This window comes from Zychaea mexicana (assembly GCF_025766255.1).
Source record: "Zychaea mexicana strain RSA 1403 chromosome Unknown BDB00scaffold_4, whole genome shotgun sequence".
Classification (NCBI taxonomy): domain Eukaryota; kingdom Fungi; phylum Mucoromycota; class Mucoromycetes; order Mucorales; family Lichtheimiaceae; genus Zychaea; species Zychaea mexicana.
Genome location: NW_026516667.1, coordinates 31,621 through 49,971, shown reverse-complemented (window position 1 = coordinate 49,971; position 18,351 = coordinate 31,621). Strand labels below are relative to the sequence as shown.

At 36.6% G+C, this 18,351-nt stretch overlaps 3 protein-coding genes across 3 annotated transcripts; all 3 read left to right on the top strand.

Moving 5' to 3' along the window:
- Window positions 1-997: 997 nt before the first annotated feature.
- On the top strand, window positions 998-2,848 carry BDB00DRAFT_783693 (uncharacterized protein; the record flags this gene model as incomplete). The annotated part of the gene is made up of 9 exons (XM_053120403.1): window positions 998-1,069; window positions 1,136-1,164; window positions 1,212-1,357; window positions 1,419-1,579; window positions 1,647-1,945; window positions 2,036-2,189; window positions 2,261-2,363; window positions 2,423-2,474; window positions 2,596-2,848. The coding sequence occupies 9 exons, from the start codon at window positions 998-1,000 to the stop codon at window positions 2,846-2,848; spliced, it is 1,269 nt and encodes a 422-aa protein (XP_052984803.1).
- A 2,730-nt stretch (window positions 2,849-5,578) lies between these two features.
- Window positions 5,579-5,863, top strand: BDB00DRAFT_754408 (uncharacterized protein; the record flags this gene model as incomplete). Its single annotated transcript, XM_053118756.1, has 1 exon — window positions 5,579-5,863. A coding segment is annotated over one exon (285 nt), but the record flags the coding sequence as incomplete, so codon positions are not given.
- A 4,089-nt stretch (window positions 5,864-9,952) lies between these two features.
- Window positions 9,953-12,034, top strand: BDB00DRAFT_867179 (uncharacterized protein; the record flags this gene model as incomplete). The annotated part of the gene is made up of 7 exons (XM_053126315.1): window positions 9,953-9,983; window positions 10,045-10,190; window positions 10,273-10,555; window positions 11,245-11,375; window positions 11,447-11,549; window positions 11,639-11,660; window positions 11,740-12,034. The coding sequence occupies 7 exons, from the start codon at window positions 9,953-9,955 to the stop codon at window positions 12,032-12,034; spliced, it is 1,011 nt and encodes a 336-aa protein (XP_052984801.1).
- Between the last annotated feature and the right edge of the window lie 6,317 nt (window positions 12,035-18,351).

Genomic DNA, 18,351 nt, shown 5'->3' with positions numbered 1-18,351 from the left:
AGTAGTTTATAACTTGTGGCATATAATCCAAGAAATATGTAGGCTTTTAACGCTTCAAAAATTCCTTTGCGAATATGGTAAATGTCTTATAGTTTCTAGTAAGATACTATGTGGCAGCACCAGATACAGTATGTCATCCATATATTTTTCCATTCCACCCTAAGCTGTTAAGCTTAATATACCATCGCTCCAGCATGGCGATGTTCTTGCAACGGATAACTCATACGTAAGTTAAAATTGTTACAATGATGGTTGGCAGTCGGTGTTATATATTCACGTCGCTCGTCCAATTCAGAATACTTTCGACTGCTTCGTCAAATACTTTCGGATGATGATTTAGTATCATTTGTATCACGAAGGATATTGCTTTCTCTGAATCGTGTTACATATAAGTATATATAAGAAAGGGCCTCTTAGTATGAACAACGACTGAAAAGAAGAAATCTTCTGACGTTTGTGCCATCGAGCGATGTTTTTATGCTGTGGAATGAGGTGCTTTAAGATGATGACTTTTTTCGAGATATAGGATAAAGAGACGAGGTGGATATGAACTGTACATGTGATACAAGGTTGATGAGATGATTTTTTTTTTGTTTTTTCGATGATGATGACGGTGAAGACAATTCGGTGACAAAAGTCGTTGGGAGCATCCAATCGTTTGCAGATCGCAGCAATTCCAGGTCAGTCTTACTTTTGACAAGTACATCCCACTTTTGCTCCATAATCGCCAGTCCAGATAACGCCATTTTAGAGAGTGGAACTATTTTTTTCATATAGTCCTCAGTGCAACTTGGATATTCTTGCTAAATCTGTTCTTCTGTCTATTGTGATGGATAAAAGCTCGGGAAGGGGTACACTGGAGATTGTGCACTGGTACTAATAGTAACACTTTAAAGTACTACATCACAATAATACGTACCGTCGACTGGTTTAGCTGTGGAGCGTGGAGATCCAGTAAAAAAAGGAACAGCGCTGTATATGTATGGTGTGTCCCTACATGGTTCACGATCTGGCTGGTCTACTGGAAAATCCATCCGAGGCGCTTGCATGCACTGCCCATCTCCATCATGTAAGTTTTGTTCTGTGTATGTGTGTGTTTGGAAAACTTTATAATCATCATTGTATAAGACGAAAGGAGAAGGTCAGAGAAACGCTCATTATCTTGTAAGTTTGAATTGGATAGAACAAAAATTTACATCGTGATATCAAAGGTATGAGGAGAAATGTTGGGGGCTCACTTTGAATGCTCACCATGCGGCACTGTATGAACTTTCACCCTCCAACGTACTGCTGCGCGTTGGGGTTCTCTGTGCAAAAACTGTTACCATGACGAACGTTACCAAGGAAACAGAAGCATGTGAGTGACACGAATCTAAGGAAATTGCCTTTGAGTATGAGACACTAATGATATACTGCAGTTGTCGAGAACTATCTAAAAACCGCAAGCACACCCAGTTTCCAGCGCTTCATCGACGAAAATGTCGAATTTATTGCACAGAACTCGTATTTGGGGGACGCGCTCGAAAAAACCTGGACCACCCTGTATGGGAAGGTTGCGCAACGGGTAAAGGTGGATGTTGTAAGTATACGTCTTGCAGACCGAGTATTGTGACCAAGTTTCAAAAAGTTAATGCTTTTTTGTAAAGGCAAAAGGGCGCAAGAAGCCTGATTGGGCAGCCGTAGCACTGAAGATGGTGGAGCTGGCTCGGCCCAAGGCAGGCGATATCGCAGTCGGGGAATGCTCGAAAGCATCATACCCAACGACTAAATCACCCGAATCGACGTCCCTCAAAGTAAAACGGACAACTCTGGACAAAGAAAGGATTTCGCGAGAGTTAGGACAGTTGTCGAAAAAGAATTTCTGGAGCCTGGAACGGTCTGATGAAGCGCCGCTGATCATAGACCAGATTGTCATCGACTTTGCGAAACAGTGCAACTACTATCAGTAGGTGTTAAAATCAACGGACCTTTTGTCTGTATAAGATCAAAAAGACGTTATATAGAGCACTCATCACAGAATGTTTATGTTTTTTAGTCCGTCCCAGTCACTCATATTGGACATCGGCGATAACAATTGGGATGATGTTTTCTCGGGTGGAGATCTGGATGCTTTAGAAAATTTTGGTTCTAAGCTATTCCCCGCGTTGGATGCTGAATTGATTGATATCTTAAGCGATATTGAAAAGCTGGTAAGAAAAAAATAAGAGTCGCAGTAACGAGCATCATTGCATAAATTAAACATTGCGCTACTAATTTGTAGACAACTCCGTCTGAAGCATATGAATTCGGCCGCAAATTGTGTCATGATCCCGTAAAGGAGCCTTTGAAAGCATGGTTGGTCGTCGAATTGCAAGAATTTTCTTGTACGACAATAGAAAACTCGACATGGACAACATGCTTGATTACGACCAATTGTATGAAGTGTGGGGTTTCATAAAAACCATCGTCAAAGGCACTCGCATCACAGCAAAAGGGTAAATCAAAAGATTCGCAGAAAACAGGGTTATTATATACTTCAAAATAAAGTGCGCTTACGATGTAATGTAAAAACAGGAGTGAAGGCTTGAGCAAGGCTAATACCGATGCTTTGAACAGGAAAAGATCCATATCAGCCATCGAACCAGCCACGAACCGTCGGGTTGGCCGTGAAATTGACGTGATTTACAGCGCAAACAGAAAAGAAGTGGGGTGTGTCGAGATTGGAAAGAACGAAGATCAGACCAAAGAGATGAAGGACAGCTTGACCAAAATGCCGTTAATCATGCATGATATGTTGAGCCAAGTGGCATATTCACAAAAATCATTGCATCAAGTTCAAATCCTCGGCTTCGTCATCAACGGTCAGTGAAACTTGGCTGTGTTTATATTAGTCTATTGATACTAACTTTTTGCAACTTCCAGGCTGCAAAATATCAATGCTGGTAATGGATTGCCCACAAGGTTATGTTGCCAGAGTACGACGATCGAAAGCACTGAATATCCAAGCTGCGCTGAAGACTACATCACAAAAATTGTTCCACTCTTTAAAATGGCCTTATCTGGACTATATATAATGGAGCAAACGTGGAATATACTTGTAAAAAGTAACACCAACCTAGAATCGCTGCGATCTGTAAGTGATTGGATGCTCCCAACAACCTCATTTCACCTAATCTATAAGTAGCAAAATCAGCAATAGTACCAACAACACCTAAAAACAATCCATTTCTAGGATTTGTTTTTGCAATTATAACTGCAGCAGTTATTGTTGTTCCAGAAATAATTCCCGCAGCAACTCCAGGAGAAGTAATTAGTTTATCATTATTAGAATTACTATTTGATGGATGATTATTTGACCCTGCACCTCATCTCCAAAATTAACATTAAAAGTATTTTTTGATGAAGGATTTGTATTAGATGAATTAGGGGCAGAACTTATATAAATTAATAAACCTAGTAATACTAAACCTAAAGAGCCTGTAAAAATGTTAGAAAGATTATCATTTAAGAAGTGGATAAATTCTATAAAATAAAGATGAATAGAATCAACTAGAATATTAGGAATTAAAAATACAGATGCAAATCTAAAATGATTTTTATCTGTAGAATAGTAATACTTATGTTTAATAAACTTAATAATGGATAGAATATTATTCTGTAATAAAGAATAATAAGTTTGTAATATTCTATTACATCTATAAATAAGTATTTTAAACCAATAACTAGAAATAACCCAAACTAAGTTTAAAGTTAATCGCAGGATACAAAGGGGGAATAGGGCGATCGCTAAAATTTTAAAAGACATTTTTGTAAACATTTTTTTTAATAACTTAATAAAATTAGATAGCATCAATTAAATAACACTATTTTTTTAAAAAATAAAGACATTTAGTTTCTCATTAAATAATGATACTTATAGAATCCACCTCGAAAAGGTATGTCTGAATAAGATCCTATCTAGAAGGAAAGAAGTATGTTTGTTTTCTTTCCTTCTAAAGGAGGATATGTAAATAACTATTTCGTGTTAAACCCATTCTCTGTGCAAGAACTATTACCATGACGAACGTTACCAAGGAAACAGAAGCATGTGAGTGACACAAATCTAAGGAGATTGCCTTGGAGTATGAGACACTAATGATATACTGCAGTTGTCGAGAACTATCTAAAAACTACAAGCACACCCAGTTTCCAGCACTTCATCGACGAAAATGTCGAATTTATTGCACAGAACTCGTATTTGGGGGACGCGCTCGAAAAAACCTGGACCAACCTGTATGGGAAGGTTGTGCAATGGGTAAAGGTGGATGTTGTAAGTATACGTCTTGTAGACTGAGTATTGTGACCAAGTTTCAAAAAGTTAATGCTTTTTTGTAAAGGCAAAAGGGCGCAAGAAGCCTGATTGGGCAGCCGTAGCACTGAAAATGGTGGAGCTGGCTCGGCCCAAGGCAGACAATATCGCAGTCAGGGAATACTCGAAAGCATCATACCCAACGACTAAATCACCCGGATCGACGTCCCTCAAAGTAAAACTGACAACTCTGGACAAAGAAAGGATTTCGCGAGAGTTAGGACAGTTGTCGAAAAAGAATTTCTGGAGCCTGGAACGGTCTGATGAAGCACCGCTGATCATAGACCAGATTGTCATCGACTTGCGAAACAGTGCAACTACCATTAATAGGTATTAAAATCAACAGACCTTTTGTCTATATAAGATCAAAAAGGCGTTATATAGAGCACTCATCCTAGAATGTTTATGTTTTTTAGTCCGTCCCAGTCACTCATATTGAGCATCATTAATAAATAAAAATCTTTAAAGTTAATTTCTTAAAAAGATATATCATTTCGAAATTAAATTAATTTCTTTGAAAAAAATAATTATTTTTATGGATAATAGTTTTTGCTAAGACAAAAAATTAAAAAAATTTTTATGGAAAAACAATTATCTGTGAATTCTGTAATACCCAAAATTAAAATTTCAGTTGAGAATTCAGAACCTTTTTCTTCTTTGAAAAAGAACCATAAAAAGAAGCACTTCGTAAGTTAAGAACTTACGAATTTTTTTAAGGTTCAACAATACTCATTGGACATCGGCGATAACAATTGGGATGATGTTTTCTCGGGTGGAAATCTGGATGCTTTAGAAAATTTTGGTTCTAAGCTATTCCCTGCATTGGATGCTGAATTAATTGATATCTTGAGCGATATTGAAAAGCTGGTAAGAAAAAAATATGAGTCGCAGTAACAAGCATCATTGCATAAATTAAACATTGCGCTACTAATTTGTAGACAACTCTGTCTGAAGCATATGAATTCGGCCGCAAATTGTGTCATGATCCCATAAAGGAGCCTTTGAAAGCATGGTTGGTCGTCGAATTACAGAAGTCTGCAAGAATTTTCTTGTACGACAATAGAAAACTCGACATAGACAACATGCTTGAATACGACCAATTGTATGAAGTGTGGGGTTTCATAAAAACCATCGTCAAAGGCACTCGCATCACAGTAAAAGGGTAAATGAAAAGATTCGCAAAAAACAGGGTTATTATACACTTCAAAATAAAGTGCGCTTACGATGTAATGTAAAAACAGGAGTGAAGGCTCGAGCAAGGCTAATGCCGATGCTTTGAACAAGAAAAGATCCATATCAGCCATCGAACCAGCCACGAACTGTCGGGTTGGCCGTAAAATTGACGTGATTTACAGCGCAAACAGAAAAGAAGTGGGGTGTGTCGAGATTGGAAAGAACGAAGATCAGACCAAAGAGATGAAGGACAGCTTGACCAAAATGCTGTTAATCATGCATGATATGTTGAGCCAAGTGGCATATTCACAAAAATCATTGCATCAAGTTCAAATCCTCGGCTTCGTCATCAACGGTCAGTGAAACTTGGCTGTGTTTATATTAGTCTATTGATACTAACTTTTTGCAACTTCCAGGCTGCAAAATATCAATGCTGGTAATGGATTGCCCACAAGGTTATGTTGCCAGAGTACGACGATCGAAGCTGTGCTGAAGACTACATCACAAGAATTGTTCCACTCTTTAAAATGGCCTTATCTGGACTATATATAATGGAGCAAACGTGGAATATACTTGTAAAAAGTAACACCAACCTAGAATCACTGCGATCTGTAAGTGATTGGATGCTCCCAACAACCTTTGTTCCTGAATCATCATCACCGTCACCGTCATCATCATCATCATCACCGTCATCGTCATTGTCATCGAAAAAACAAAAAAAAACTGAACTACCCCTATATCATCCCATCAACCTTACGTCATATATTAGTTCATAATTTCTACCTCATCTCCCTATCTGATACCTTATTTGAAATAAATTACCGTCTTCAAGCACCTCATTCCACAGCATAAAAACATCGCTCGATGACACAGATGTTGGTTCTTTTCTGTGGGATTTTTCTCCTTTCGTTGTTGTTCAATAGGTATATCTAACTCTTGTATATTTATACTATGAAACAGTACATGCTGGAATGCCATTTGCAAAAAAACTATCAGCGATGGAGGCAATAACCCACGATTGATGGGCAATTTTTTATATATAGAAAAATGATCTTGAATTAATTGATCATAAATTCCTTTAATCTTAACTCCATATGAAATAGTTATTAAACTTCTTTTTACAATCTTTCTATTTAATACTAAACCCTTTAATCTAGCATACTCTAAATCACATTAATCTATTTTCTTAATTTCTTCATTAATAGGATTTAACATTAAACTATAAAGATCATTAGGATCATCTTTCATATCAGATTCAACTACATAAATTAACTTTACTAGCTAGATCAAAATCAGAAATCATTGCAGCTAAATATTGTACACCATTACATGTTGCATCTAAATAAGTTGGTAATCTAGAAATAAAGTTTAATGGATCCTTATTATAACCTTGTAACTCAAAACAAAAAGCTAAAAATAACATAGGTTCATCAGCTTTTCTCCATAATCCTGAATTTAAATCTAAGATTTCTGAAAAATGTTGGTCAACCCATTCTAATCTTTTGGTAATAGATAATTTATTTAATCCAAAAGCATTTGCTCCATAAACCTAATAGGACAGTTGTTGAAAAAGAATTTCTGGAGCCTGGAACGGTCTGATGAAGCACCACTGATCATAGACCAGATTGTCATCGACTTTGCGAAACAGTGCAACTACCATCAGTAGGTATTAAAATCAACAGACCTTTTGTCTGTATAAGATCAAAAAGACGTTATATAGAGCACTCATCACAGAATGTTTATGTTTTTTAGTCCGTCCCAGTCACTCATATTGGACATTAGCGATAACAATTGGGATGATGTTTTCTCGGGTGGAGATCTGGATGCTTTAGAAAATTTTGGTTCTAAGCTATTCCCCGCGTTGGATGCTGAATTAATTGATATCTTAAGCGATATTGAATAGCTGGTAAGAAAAAAATAAGAGTCGCAGTAATGAGCATTATTGCATAAATTAAACATTGCGCTACTAATTTGTAGACAACTCTGTCTGAAGCGTATGAATTCAGCTGCAAATTGTGTCATGATCCCGTAAAGAAGCCTTTGAAAGCATGGTGGAGGACTACCAGATCTTTCAATAGAGTGATAATACATTCTTTTACACATTTCTCTCATTTTTTTTCTTTCTTCATAGTTATGATTCATCATTTCACCTAATCCATAAGTAGCAAAATCAGCAATAGTACCAACAACACCTAAAAACAATCCATTTTGAGTATATCATTAGTGTCTCATACTCCAAGGCAATCTCCTTAGATTCGTGTCACTCACATGCTTCTGTTTCCTTGTAACGTTCGTCATGGTATGGATTGCCCACAAGGTTATGTTGCCAGAGTACGACGATCGAAGCTGCGCTGAAGACTACATCACAAAAATTGTTCCACTCTTTAAAATGGCCTTATCTGGACTATATATAATGGAGCAAACGTGGAATATACTTGTAAAAAGTAACACCAACCTAGAATCGCTGCGATCTGTAAGTGATTGGATGCTCCCAACAACCTCATTTCACCTAATTAATAAGTAGCAAAATCAGCAATAGTACCAACAACACCTAAAAACAATCCATTTCTAGGAGTTGTTTTTGCAATTTTAACTGCAGCAGTTATTGTTGTTCCAGAAATAATTCCCGCAGCAACTCCAGGAGAAGTAATTAGTTTATCATTATTAGAATTACTATTTGATGGATGATTATTTGACCCTGCACCTCATCTCCAAAATTAACATTAAAAGTATATTTTGATGAAGGATTTGTATTAGATGAATTAGGGGCAGAACTTATATAAATTAATAAACCTAGTAATACCAAACCTAAAGAGCCTGTAAAAATGTTAGAAAGATTATCATTTAAGAAGTGGATAAATTCTATAAAATAAAGATGAATAGAATCAACTAGAATATTAGGAATTAAAAATATGGTGCATACTGACTTAAACCATGAGCTGTCGAAAATTAAGAATTTTTGAAACACCGTGGCTAAATTAACACCCGAAACACCCAATACGCTTCTTCATATATCATACTCTATGTTTTGCACTAGTCAGGGAATTACATGATCGATAGCTATACTCATTTATTTATGAAAGTCAGAATAACGGAGGTAAAAATACAAACTAATCACTTGCAATAATTCTACGGTGGGATTTGTAACTTCTAGAAGTAAATTTCTCTACGATCTTGGCAGCTTCACGATCGTGTTTTATATCCTTGTATGCTTAGATATAACGCCAGTAACGGTTGTAGTATCGACGTATGATATCCGCTCTTTGACAGGTACACTTCACTCAACTCAGATAATGTAGATTGAAACGAAGTACTGACAATGGTTGGTACTGAGTTATTCTCGATTCTGATTCATGTTTAAGAGATTATCGATATTATATTGCAACGAAGTATTGACAATAGTTGGTCCTGAGTCATTCTCGATTGTGATCCATGTTTGAGAGATTATCAATATGGTGCTAATTATGTAATATTTGATTCATCCATGTGTGTGGTGTTCTCTCTACTGCATTTTAATGGTTACGAAGATGGTGGAGTGGGTTGAGTTATTTGGATCAATCTTGAAGTAGTGTAGCTTCACTACAATGAGCAAGTATCAATGAAGGAAACACAACCCTTGTGAAAAAGCAGTATGATAATGAGGATAACGTGTTTGTGTAACCATGACTAATGCAATGTTACACAGACTGTAATAGCCTACATTACCTCACTGATCTACCCCTCCCACCTTGTCGAAATCTTGGGTCTATATAGTAAATTTTCATATTCCGACAAAACTTTGATGGCTATCAGAGCTCTCTAAAACACCTTTTTTCATAAAGTAACGAGTAAGAAATGCTTATAATATGCTATTAAACACATCTTGCTGGTCAGAATCTCAAAAAATTCACTTTGGACAACTCTGATACACTTTCTTTTTTTGGGTCGGTATTTCAAATATATTAACTATTTAAGTCAGTATGCACCATACAGATGCAAATCTAAAATGATTTTTATCTGTAGAATAGTAATACTTATGTTTAATAAACTTAATAATGGATAGAATATTATTCTGTAATAAAGAACAATAAGTTTGTAATATTCTATTACATCTATAAATAAGTATTTTCAACCAATAACTAGAAATAACCCAAACTAAGTTTAAAGTTAATCGCAGGATACAAAGGGGGAATAGGGCGATCGCTAAAATTTTAAAAGACATTTTTGTAAACATTTTTTTTAATAACTTAATAAAATTAGATAGCATCAATTAAATAACACTATTTTTTTAAAAAATAAAGACATTTAGTTTCTCATTAAATAATGATACTTATAGAATCCACCTCGAAAAGGTATGTCTGAATAAGATCCTATCTAGAAGGAAAGAAGTATGTTTGTTTTCTTTCCTTCTAAAGGAGGATATGTAAATAACTATTTCGTGTTAAACCTATTCTCTGTGCAAAAACTATTACCATGACGAACGTTACCAAGGAAACAGAAGCATGTGAGTGACACAAATCTAAGGAGATTGCCTTGGAGTATGAGACACTAATGATATACTGCAGTTGTCGAGAACTATCTAAAAACTACAAGCACACCCAGTTTCCAGCACTTCATCGACGAAAATGTCGAATTTATTGCACAGAACTCGTATTTGGGGGACGCGCTCGAAAAAACCTGGACCAACCTATATGGGAAGGTTGTGCAACAGGTAAAGGTGGATGTTGTAAGTATACGTCTTGTAGACCGAGTATTGTGACCAAGTTTCAAAAAGTTAATGCTTTTTTGTAAAGGCAAAAGGGCGCAAGAAGCCTGATTGGGCAGCCGTAGCACTGAAAATGGTGGAGCTGGCTCGGCCCAAGGCAGACAATATCGCAGTCAGGGAATGCTCGAAAGCATCATACCCAACGACTAAATCACCCGGATCGACGTCCCTCAAAGTAAAACTGACAACTCTGGACAAAGAAAGGATTTCGCGAGAGTTAGGACAGTTGTCGAAAAAGAATTTCTGGAGCCTGGAACGGTCTGATGAAGCACCGCTGATCATAGACCAGATTGTCATCGACTTACGAAACAGTGCAACTACCATTAATAGAGGGACAATTAGAATTAAATGGTTTTAAAATTAATTTAGAATATTTTTATTTATCTTAGATTTTCTTAATTATTATAATTTTTAAAAAACTCGAAATTAAAAAAAAACTTAGAATTATAATAATTATTATAACTGTTTCCAATTATTTAAATATTCTGTTAATTTCTTTTTTCCTCATCTATTTTTGTATTTATATTATTTTTATGCTTTTCATTGAAATCTATTTTTTAAAATATATAAAAATTAGAATTGCTTCTCATAGGTATTAAAATCAACAGACCTTTTGTCTATATAAGATCAAAAAGGCGTTATATAGAGCACTCATCCTAGAATGTTTATGTTTTTTAGTCCGTCCCAGTCACTCATATTGAGCATCATTAATAAATAAAAATCTTTAAAGTTAATTTCTTAAAAAGATATATCATTTCGAAATTAAAATTAATTTCTTTGAAAAAAATAATTATTTTTTTTGGATAATAGTTTTTGCTAAGACAAAAAATTAAAAAAATTTTTATGGAAAAACAATTATCTGTGAATTCTGTAATACCCAAAATTAAAATTTCAGTTGAGAATTCAGAACCTTTTTCTTCTTTGAAAAAGAACCATAAAAAGAAGCACTTCGTAAGTTAAGAACTTACGAATTTTTTTAAGGTTCAACAATACTCATTAGACATCAGCGATAACAATTGGGATGATGTTTTCTCGGGTAGAGATCTGGATGCTTTAGAAAATTTTGGTTCTAAGCTATTCCCTGCGTTGGATGCTGAATTAATTGATATCTTAAGCGATATTGAAAAGCTGGTAAGAAAAAAATAAGAGTCGCAGTAACGAGCATCATTGCATAAATTAAACATTGCGCTACTAATTTGTAGACAACTCCGTCTGAAGCATATGAATTCGGCCGCAAATTGTGTCATGATCCCGTAAAGGAGCCTTTGAAAGCATGGTTGGTCGTCGAATTGCAAGAATTTTCTTGTACGACAATAGAAAACTCGACATGGACAACATGCTTGAATACGACCAATTGTATGAAGTGTGGGGTTTCATAAAAACCATCGTCAAAGGCACTCGCATCACAGTAAAAGGGTAAATCAAAAGATTCGCAAAAAACAGGGTTATTATACACTTCAAAATAAAGTGCGCTTACGATGTAATGTAAAAACAGGAGTGAAGGCTCGAGCAAGGCTAATGCCGATGCTTTGAACAAGAAAAGATCCATATCAGCCATCGAACCAGCCACGAACCGTCGGGTTGGCCGTAAAATTGACGTGATTTACAGCGCAAACAGAAAAGAAGTGGGGTGTGTCGAGATTGGAAAGAACGAAGATCAGACCAAAGAGATGAAGGACAGCTTGACCAAAATGCCGTTAATCATGCATGATATGTTGAGCCAAGTGGCATATTCACAAAAATCATTGCATCAAGTTCAAATCCTCGGCTTCGTCATCAACGGTCAGTGAAACTTGGCTGTGTTTATATTAGGGTGTTCTCAAAAAGGGCGAACGGCCGTCCGGACGGGGTCCTGATTTAGAAGTAAGGTATTACCAAAATTGTGATAGTCCATACGGACATTTTGAGAGCAATTTTGCGGGCGTTCGGACCATGCTATTACTATTTTCGTCCACATCTCCAAGTAGTAGTAAGAGATATTGAACAAAAAAAGATGATTGACCGTTAAAACAGCATAAAATGAATACTTTCCTTATTATAAATGCCTACCGAATGTCAGGCTATATAAATAGGCAGGATAAAGAAGTAATAAATGCTAATTATCATCGAAATCTATCCCTTTCTTATTTTATCACATCAACTTCGTTTATCTTCTTTTATTATCATGAGCGACAATTTTATTATTTGGTCTCCTGCTACGCAAGGTTTTAACAGAAGAAACGGTAGTCAGCTTGTACGATCAACACCTCCTGTCACCCAACAGCAAGAACCAGAAACACAAGGTTTTAACACAAGAAACGGTAGTCAACCTGTACGACCAACGCCTCCCGTCACGCAACAGCAAGAACCAGAAACGGTTGAAGCCAGTGAAGGTTCTGACCTCGATACAGTAGGCTCTGGTGATGATAGGGAAGAAGAATCGACTGCTGACTGGATGGAAGAAGAAGAAGAAGAATTGATCCGCGCTGTCGAAGAATATTATACTCGCTGGAAGAACGGTAGAAGCAACCAAGAAAAAGGGGAATGGTGGGACAAGATCTACAATAAGTTCATTGAGGATACCAGTTCTGGACATCGACGTAGCAGAAGTGCTTGTAAGAAGAAATGGGATAAGCTCCTTCGACGCTTCCAAAGACTCACTGGGGAAACGAATCAGACCGGAAATGGGGGAGGACGTAATCAAGAGAGGTTCTCTCACTACGATGCGATGATGGCGTTTCTCCAAGACGATGCTAGTGTGATAGCGCCGGTAACAATCGATTCAAATCGTCAAGGCAACCTGGTTCGAACTCATGATGAAGCAAATGCCGGCAACTCTGTCACAGATGATGCGGAACAACCACCAGCGCAGCGACGACGAGTTAACAACGATTTGGGCGGCGAGCTTTTGGAGGCGCATGAGCGGGGCCGTGAACAGCTGTTTGAAAAACTTGACAGCATCTTCGAACAGTTCACCGAACAAGAACGTACACTCGACGCAGAGCGCGAAGCAGCCGATGAGCGACGTTTTCAACAGCAGCTTCAAGCGATGGTCGATCTTGAAAACAGAAGAGCTGAAAGCCAACGACAGTTAGAAGAAAGAAGGGTCAGAGCAGAGGAGTGGATTGCAGATGTAATTGCAGCACTTGTAGGACTCACCCGTAGTCAAAATAATAGAGAGCAAAATAACACTGAAGAATAAATGTATTATTTGTATCACTTAACATATCACAAATTATTGACACTTGTGGAAACTATAACGACTTGTCACATTCATACTTTGTGGAACCAATGCGAGGTTATTGATTCTAGAAAATAAAACAATCGATCGCAATAAATTCGCGCATCGGAAATCGAGAATTAACTTCAACAAACCATTTCGGATAAGTGATATTTACTTAAAACAAATTGGGTTTTTAAAGACTCTTATCATTGTGGTTTTATTGATACAATTATGCTTGACGCCGGCCGGAATGACGTGCTTGTAACTCATCCTTAAGTGTGTCGCGTTTGGCGTTCCCTGCTTGACGTAGCCGCCGTACTTCAGCGTCGGTCAAGATGTCGTCTTGTTCGACAGAGATAGACAGCAGGCTGGAAGTATTTGGTTCCATGTCTACTACTGTTGCAGTTTCGGTATCTCCACTATCTTCATCTTCTTCGGCTGTTCTATGATGCGCGTCGACTTCGGCAATACTCACAAGATGATGATCGTTAAGCTCCTGGTCAAAATCATCAATGTTATCCGGGAGTTCGTTGCCAGGTCGGTCGATGCAGATATTGTGGAGGATACAGCAGACATAGATGGTGGTGGCGAGATCGACCGGATTCAGCTGGTACAAGTAATGCTTAAGGAATCGCCAACGCGAAGTGAGCGCACCAAATGCATGTTCAATTGCCATACGCTGTGACGATAAAGCATAATTAAAATCTTTTTTGGCTCGCTCTCGTGTGTTTTTCGGATAAGGTGTCATAATGTACGGGCGTTGAGGATAAGCGGAATCTGTTAAATACAAACTATAATTAGCATAAACTTGCTATGTAGACATAATGAATCATCTTTACATACCTGCAATAATGTATGAGTCATTTGGACATTTGGCATCTGGATCATTTTTCAAATCTCTTGCTAGTTCCGAATTGGCAAACACCCGAGAATCGTGTGCACGACCTTGTATCATGACAATATATTAGCAAGGATACAATTACGAAAGGAAATTGTGATTTGTGAACGTTACCTGATTCACCAACATAAACAGTCAAAAACCGCTGCTGTGCATCGCATACAGCTAGGAGATTCATTGAATGGTGGTTTTTGCGATCCATCCAACTTATCCCACTATGACTTGGCTTGTGGATAATCACCAGCTTCCCATCCATAGCCCCAATAACATTTAGCAATTTGGGTCTTGCTACCGCTCTTGTTCGATCCGATTCGAAAACTACTTTTGCAAAGTCGTCTGCATTTTTCTGTACTTCTTCTGGGGTCTGCGGCCATCGGATCATCCTTCCGAGTATGTTCACCATTGCTTGCATAAAGTTCCGGCTGAAGTTCCTGTAAGAGCCTTGCGAAAAACCAAAACGAGCACTAAACAAACGGTATCCAAGATGCGTGTTTGCGTAGCGCCATAGAACACAAGCAATTTGGATGTACGGTGGAGTAGCACGCGGAGAGCTACGTTGGAAAGCTGGATCTTGAGATAGCATATCCACTAACCAAATGAAAGTAGCCTTGTTCATGCGATAATGAGCCTTGTAGCTGTTTCGCGGGTTGTCATCATCCGTCAAGTTCTTATGCTCGATTCTCCAGTAATCCATGGATCGCTTTGCTTGATAGGGACCACGAACTTGGCGAAAATGGAGAGGGGAACCAATGTAAGCATACATTTCTGGAAGGAAGCCTAATGTTCGGAGCGATGCTTCGGCCATAGTAGTCATAAGAAGCCAAAACAGTCGACGTCTTCGTTCACTGATACGGCGACGGCGTTGAGTAGCCTGCTCGCGATTAGCTTGAATGAGTGATAAACGGGAGTTGTTGTCCATTGAAAAAAAAAGAAAATTAGAAAAGAGCGGTTTCTTTATTTTTTCTGTGTTTCTTCGTATTTTTTAAGCACGATCAGAATAAACTTGTATTTCTAAAAACATTCATATCAGCGATACCTAGCTGTATTATTGGTACTGCAATGATGATGTACTAAAGACAGGTATAGGAAAAATGATATCTTTTCTGCTTTTCCAAATTCAAGTCGATTGCCGTTGCATGGATGTGACACAGCTACTTTCCTTTTCGAGTTCGGACCGAGGCGTCGTCTCAACAAATTGTTGAGACGACGATTCGCTCAATTTGGAAGCTTCGACCCATCTTCATATGGAAAACAATTTTTCGGCTTTTAAATTTATTTCTATTCGTGGGTGGGGCGAATGGCCGTTCGCCCTTTTTGAGAACACCCTTAGTCTATTGATACTAACTTTTTGCAACTTCCAGGCTGCAAAATATCAATGCTGGTAATGGATTGCCCACAAGGTTATGTTGCCAGAGTACGACGATCGAAGCTATGCTGAAGACTACATCACAAGAATTGTTCCACTCTTTAAAATGGCCTTATCTAGACTATATATAATGGAGCAAACGTGGAATATACTTGTAAAAAGTAACACCAACCTAGAATCACTGCGATCTGTAAGTGATTGGATGCTCCCAACAACCTTTGTTCCCGAATCATCATCACCGTCACCGTCATCATCATCATCATCACCGTCATCGTCATTGTCATCGAAAAAACAAAAAAAAACTGAACTACCCCTATATCATCCCATCAACCTTACGTCATATATTAGTTCATAATTTCTACCTCATCTCCCTATCTGATACCTTATTTGAAATAAATTACCGTCTTCAAGCACCTCATTCCACAGCATAAAAACATCGCTCGATGACACAGATGTTGGTTCTTTTCTGTGAGATTTTTCTCCTTTCGTTGTTGTTCAATAGGTATATCTAACTCTTGTATATTTATACTATGAAACAGTACATGCTGGAATGCCATTTGCAAAAAAACTATCAGCGATGGAGGCAATAACCCACGATTGATGGGCAATTTTTTATATATAGAAAAATGATCTTGAATTAATTGATCATAAATTCCTTTAATCTTAACTCCATATGAAATAGTTATTAAACTTCTTTTTACAATCTTTCTATTTAATACTAAACCCTTTAATCTAGCATACTCTAAATCACATTAATCTATTTTCTTAATTTCTTCATTAATAGGATTTAACATTAAACTATAAAGATCATTAGGATCATCTTTCATATCAGATTCAACTACATAAATTAACTTTACTAGCTAGATCAAAATCAGAAATCATTGCAGCTAAATATTGTACACCATTACATGTTGCATCTAAATAAGTTGGTAATCTAGAAATAAAGTTAAATGGATCCTTATTATAACCTTGTAACTCAAAACAAAAAGCTAAAAATAACATAGGTTCATCAGCTTTTCTCCATAATCCTGAATTTAAATCTAAGATTTCTGAAAAATGTTGGTCAACCCATTCTAATCTTTTGGTAATAGATAATTTATTTAATCCAAAAGCATTTGCTCCATAAACCTAATAGGACAGTTGTTGAAAAAGAATTTCTGGAGCCTGGAACGGTCTGATGAAGCACCACTGATCATAGACCAGATTGTCATCGACTTTGCGAAACAGTGCAACTACCATCAGTAGGTATTAAAATCAACAGACCTTTTGTCTGTATAAGATCAAAAAGACGTTATATAGAGCACTCATCACAGAATGTTTATGTTTTTTAGTCCGTCCCAGTCACTCATATTGGACATCAGCGATAACAATTGGGATGATGTTTTCTCGGGTGGAGATCTGGATGCTTTAGAAAATTTTGGTTCTAAGCTATTCCCCGCGTTGGATGCTGAATTAATTGATATCTTAAGCGATATTGAAAAGCTGGTAAGAAAAAAATAAGAGTCGCAGTAATGAGCATTATTGCATAAATTAAACATTGCGCTACTAATTTGTAGACAACTCTGTCTGAAGCGTATGAATTCAGCTGCAAATTGTGTCATGATCCCATAAAGAAGCCTTTGAAAGCATGGTGGAGGACTACCAGATCTTTCAATAGAGTGATAATACATTCTTTTACACATTTCTCCTCATTTTTTTTCTTTCTTCATAGTTATGATTCATCATTTCACCTAATCCATAAGTAGCAAAATCAGCAATAGTACCAAAAACACCTAACAACATAGTACCAACAACACCTAAAAACAATCCATTTCTAGGATTTGTTTTTGCAATTATAACTGCAGCAGTTATTGTTGTTCCAGAAATAATTCCCGCAGCAACTCCAGGAGAAGTAATTAGTTTATCATTATTAGAATTACTATTTGATGGATGATTATTTGACCCTGCACCTCATCTCCAAAATTAACATTAAAAGTATATTTTGATGAAGGATTTGTATTAGATGAATTAGGGGCAGAACTTATATAAATTAATAAACCTAGTACTACCAAACCTAAAGAGCCTGTAAAAATGTTAGAAAGATTATCATTTAAGAAGTGGATAAATTCTATAAAATAAAGATGAATAGAATCAACTAGAATATTAGGAATTAAAAATACAGATGCAAATCTAAAATGATTTTTATCTGTAGAATAGTAATACTTATGTTTAATAAACTTAATAATGGATAGAATATTATTCTGTAATAAAGAATAATAAGTTTGTAATATTCTATTACATCTATAAATAAGTATTTTAAACCAATAACTAGAAATAACCCAAACTAAGTTTAAAGTTAATCGCAGGATACAAAGGGGGAATAGGGCGATCGCTAAAATTTTAAAAGACATTTTTGTAAACATTTTTTTTAATAACTTAATAAAATTAGATAGCATCAATTAAATAACACTATTTTTTTAAAAAATAAAGACATTTAGTTTCTCATTAAATAATGACACTTATAGAATCCACCTCGAAAAGGTATGTCTGAATAAGATCCTATCTAGAAGGAAAGAAGTATGTTTGTTTTCTTTCCTTCTAAAGGAGGATATGTAAATAACTATTTCGTGTTAAACCCATTCTCTGTGCAAAAACTATTACC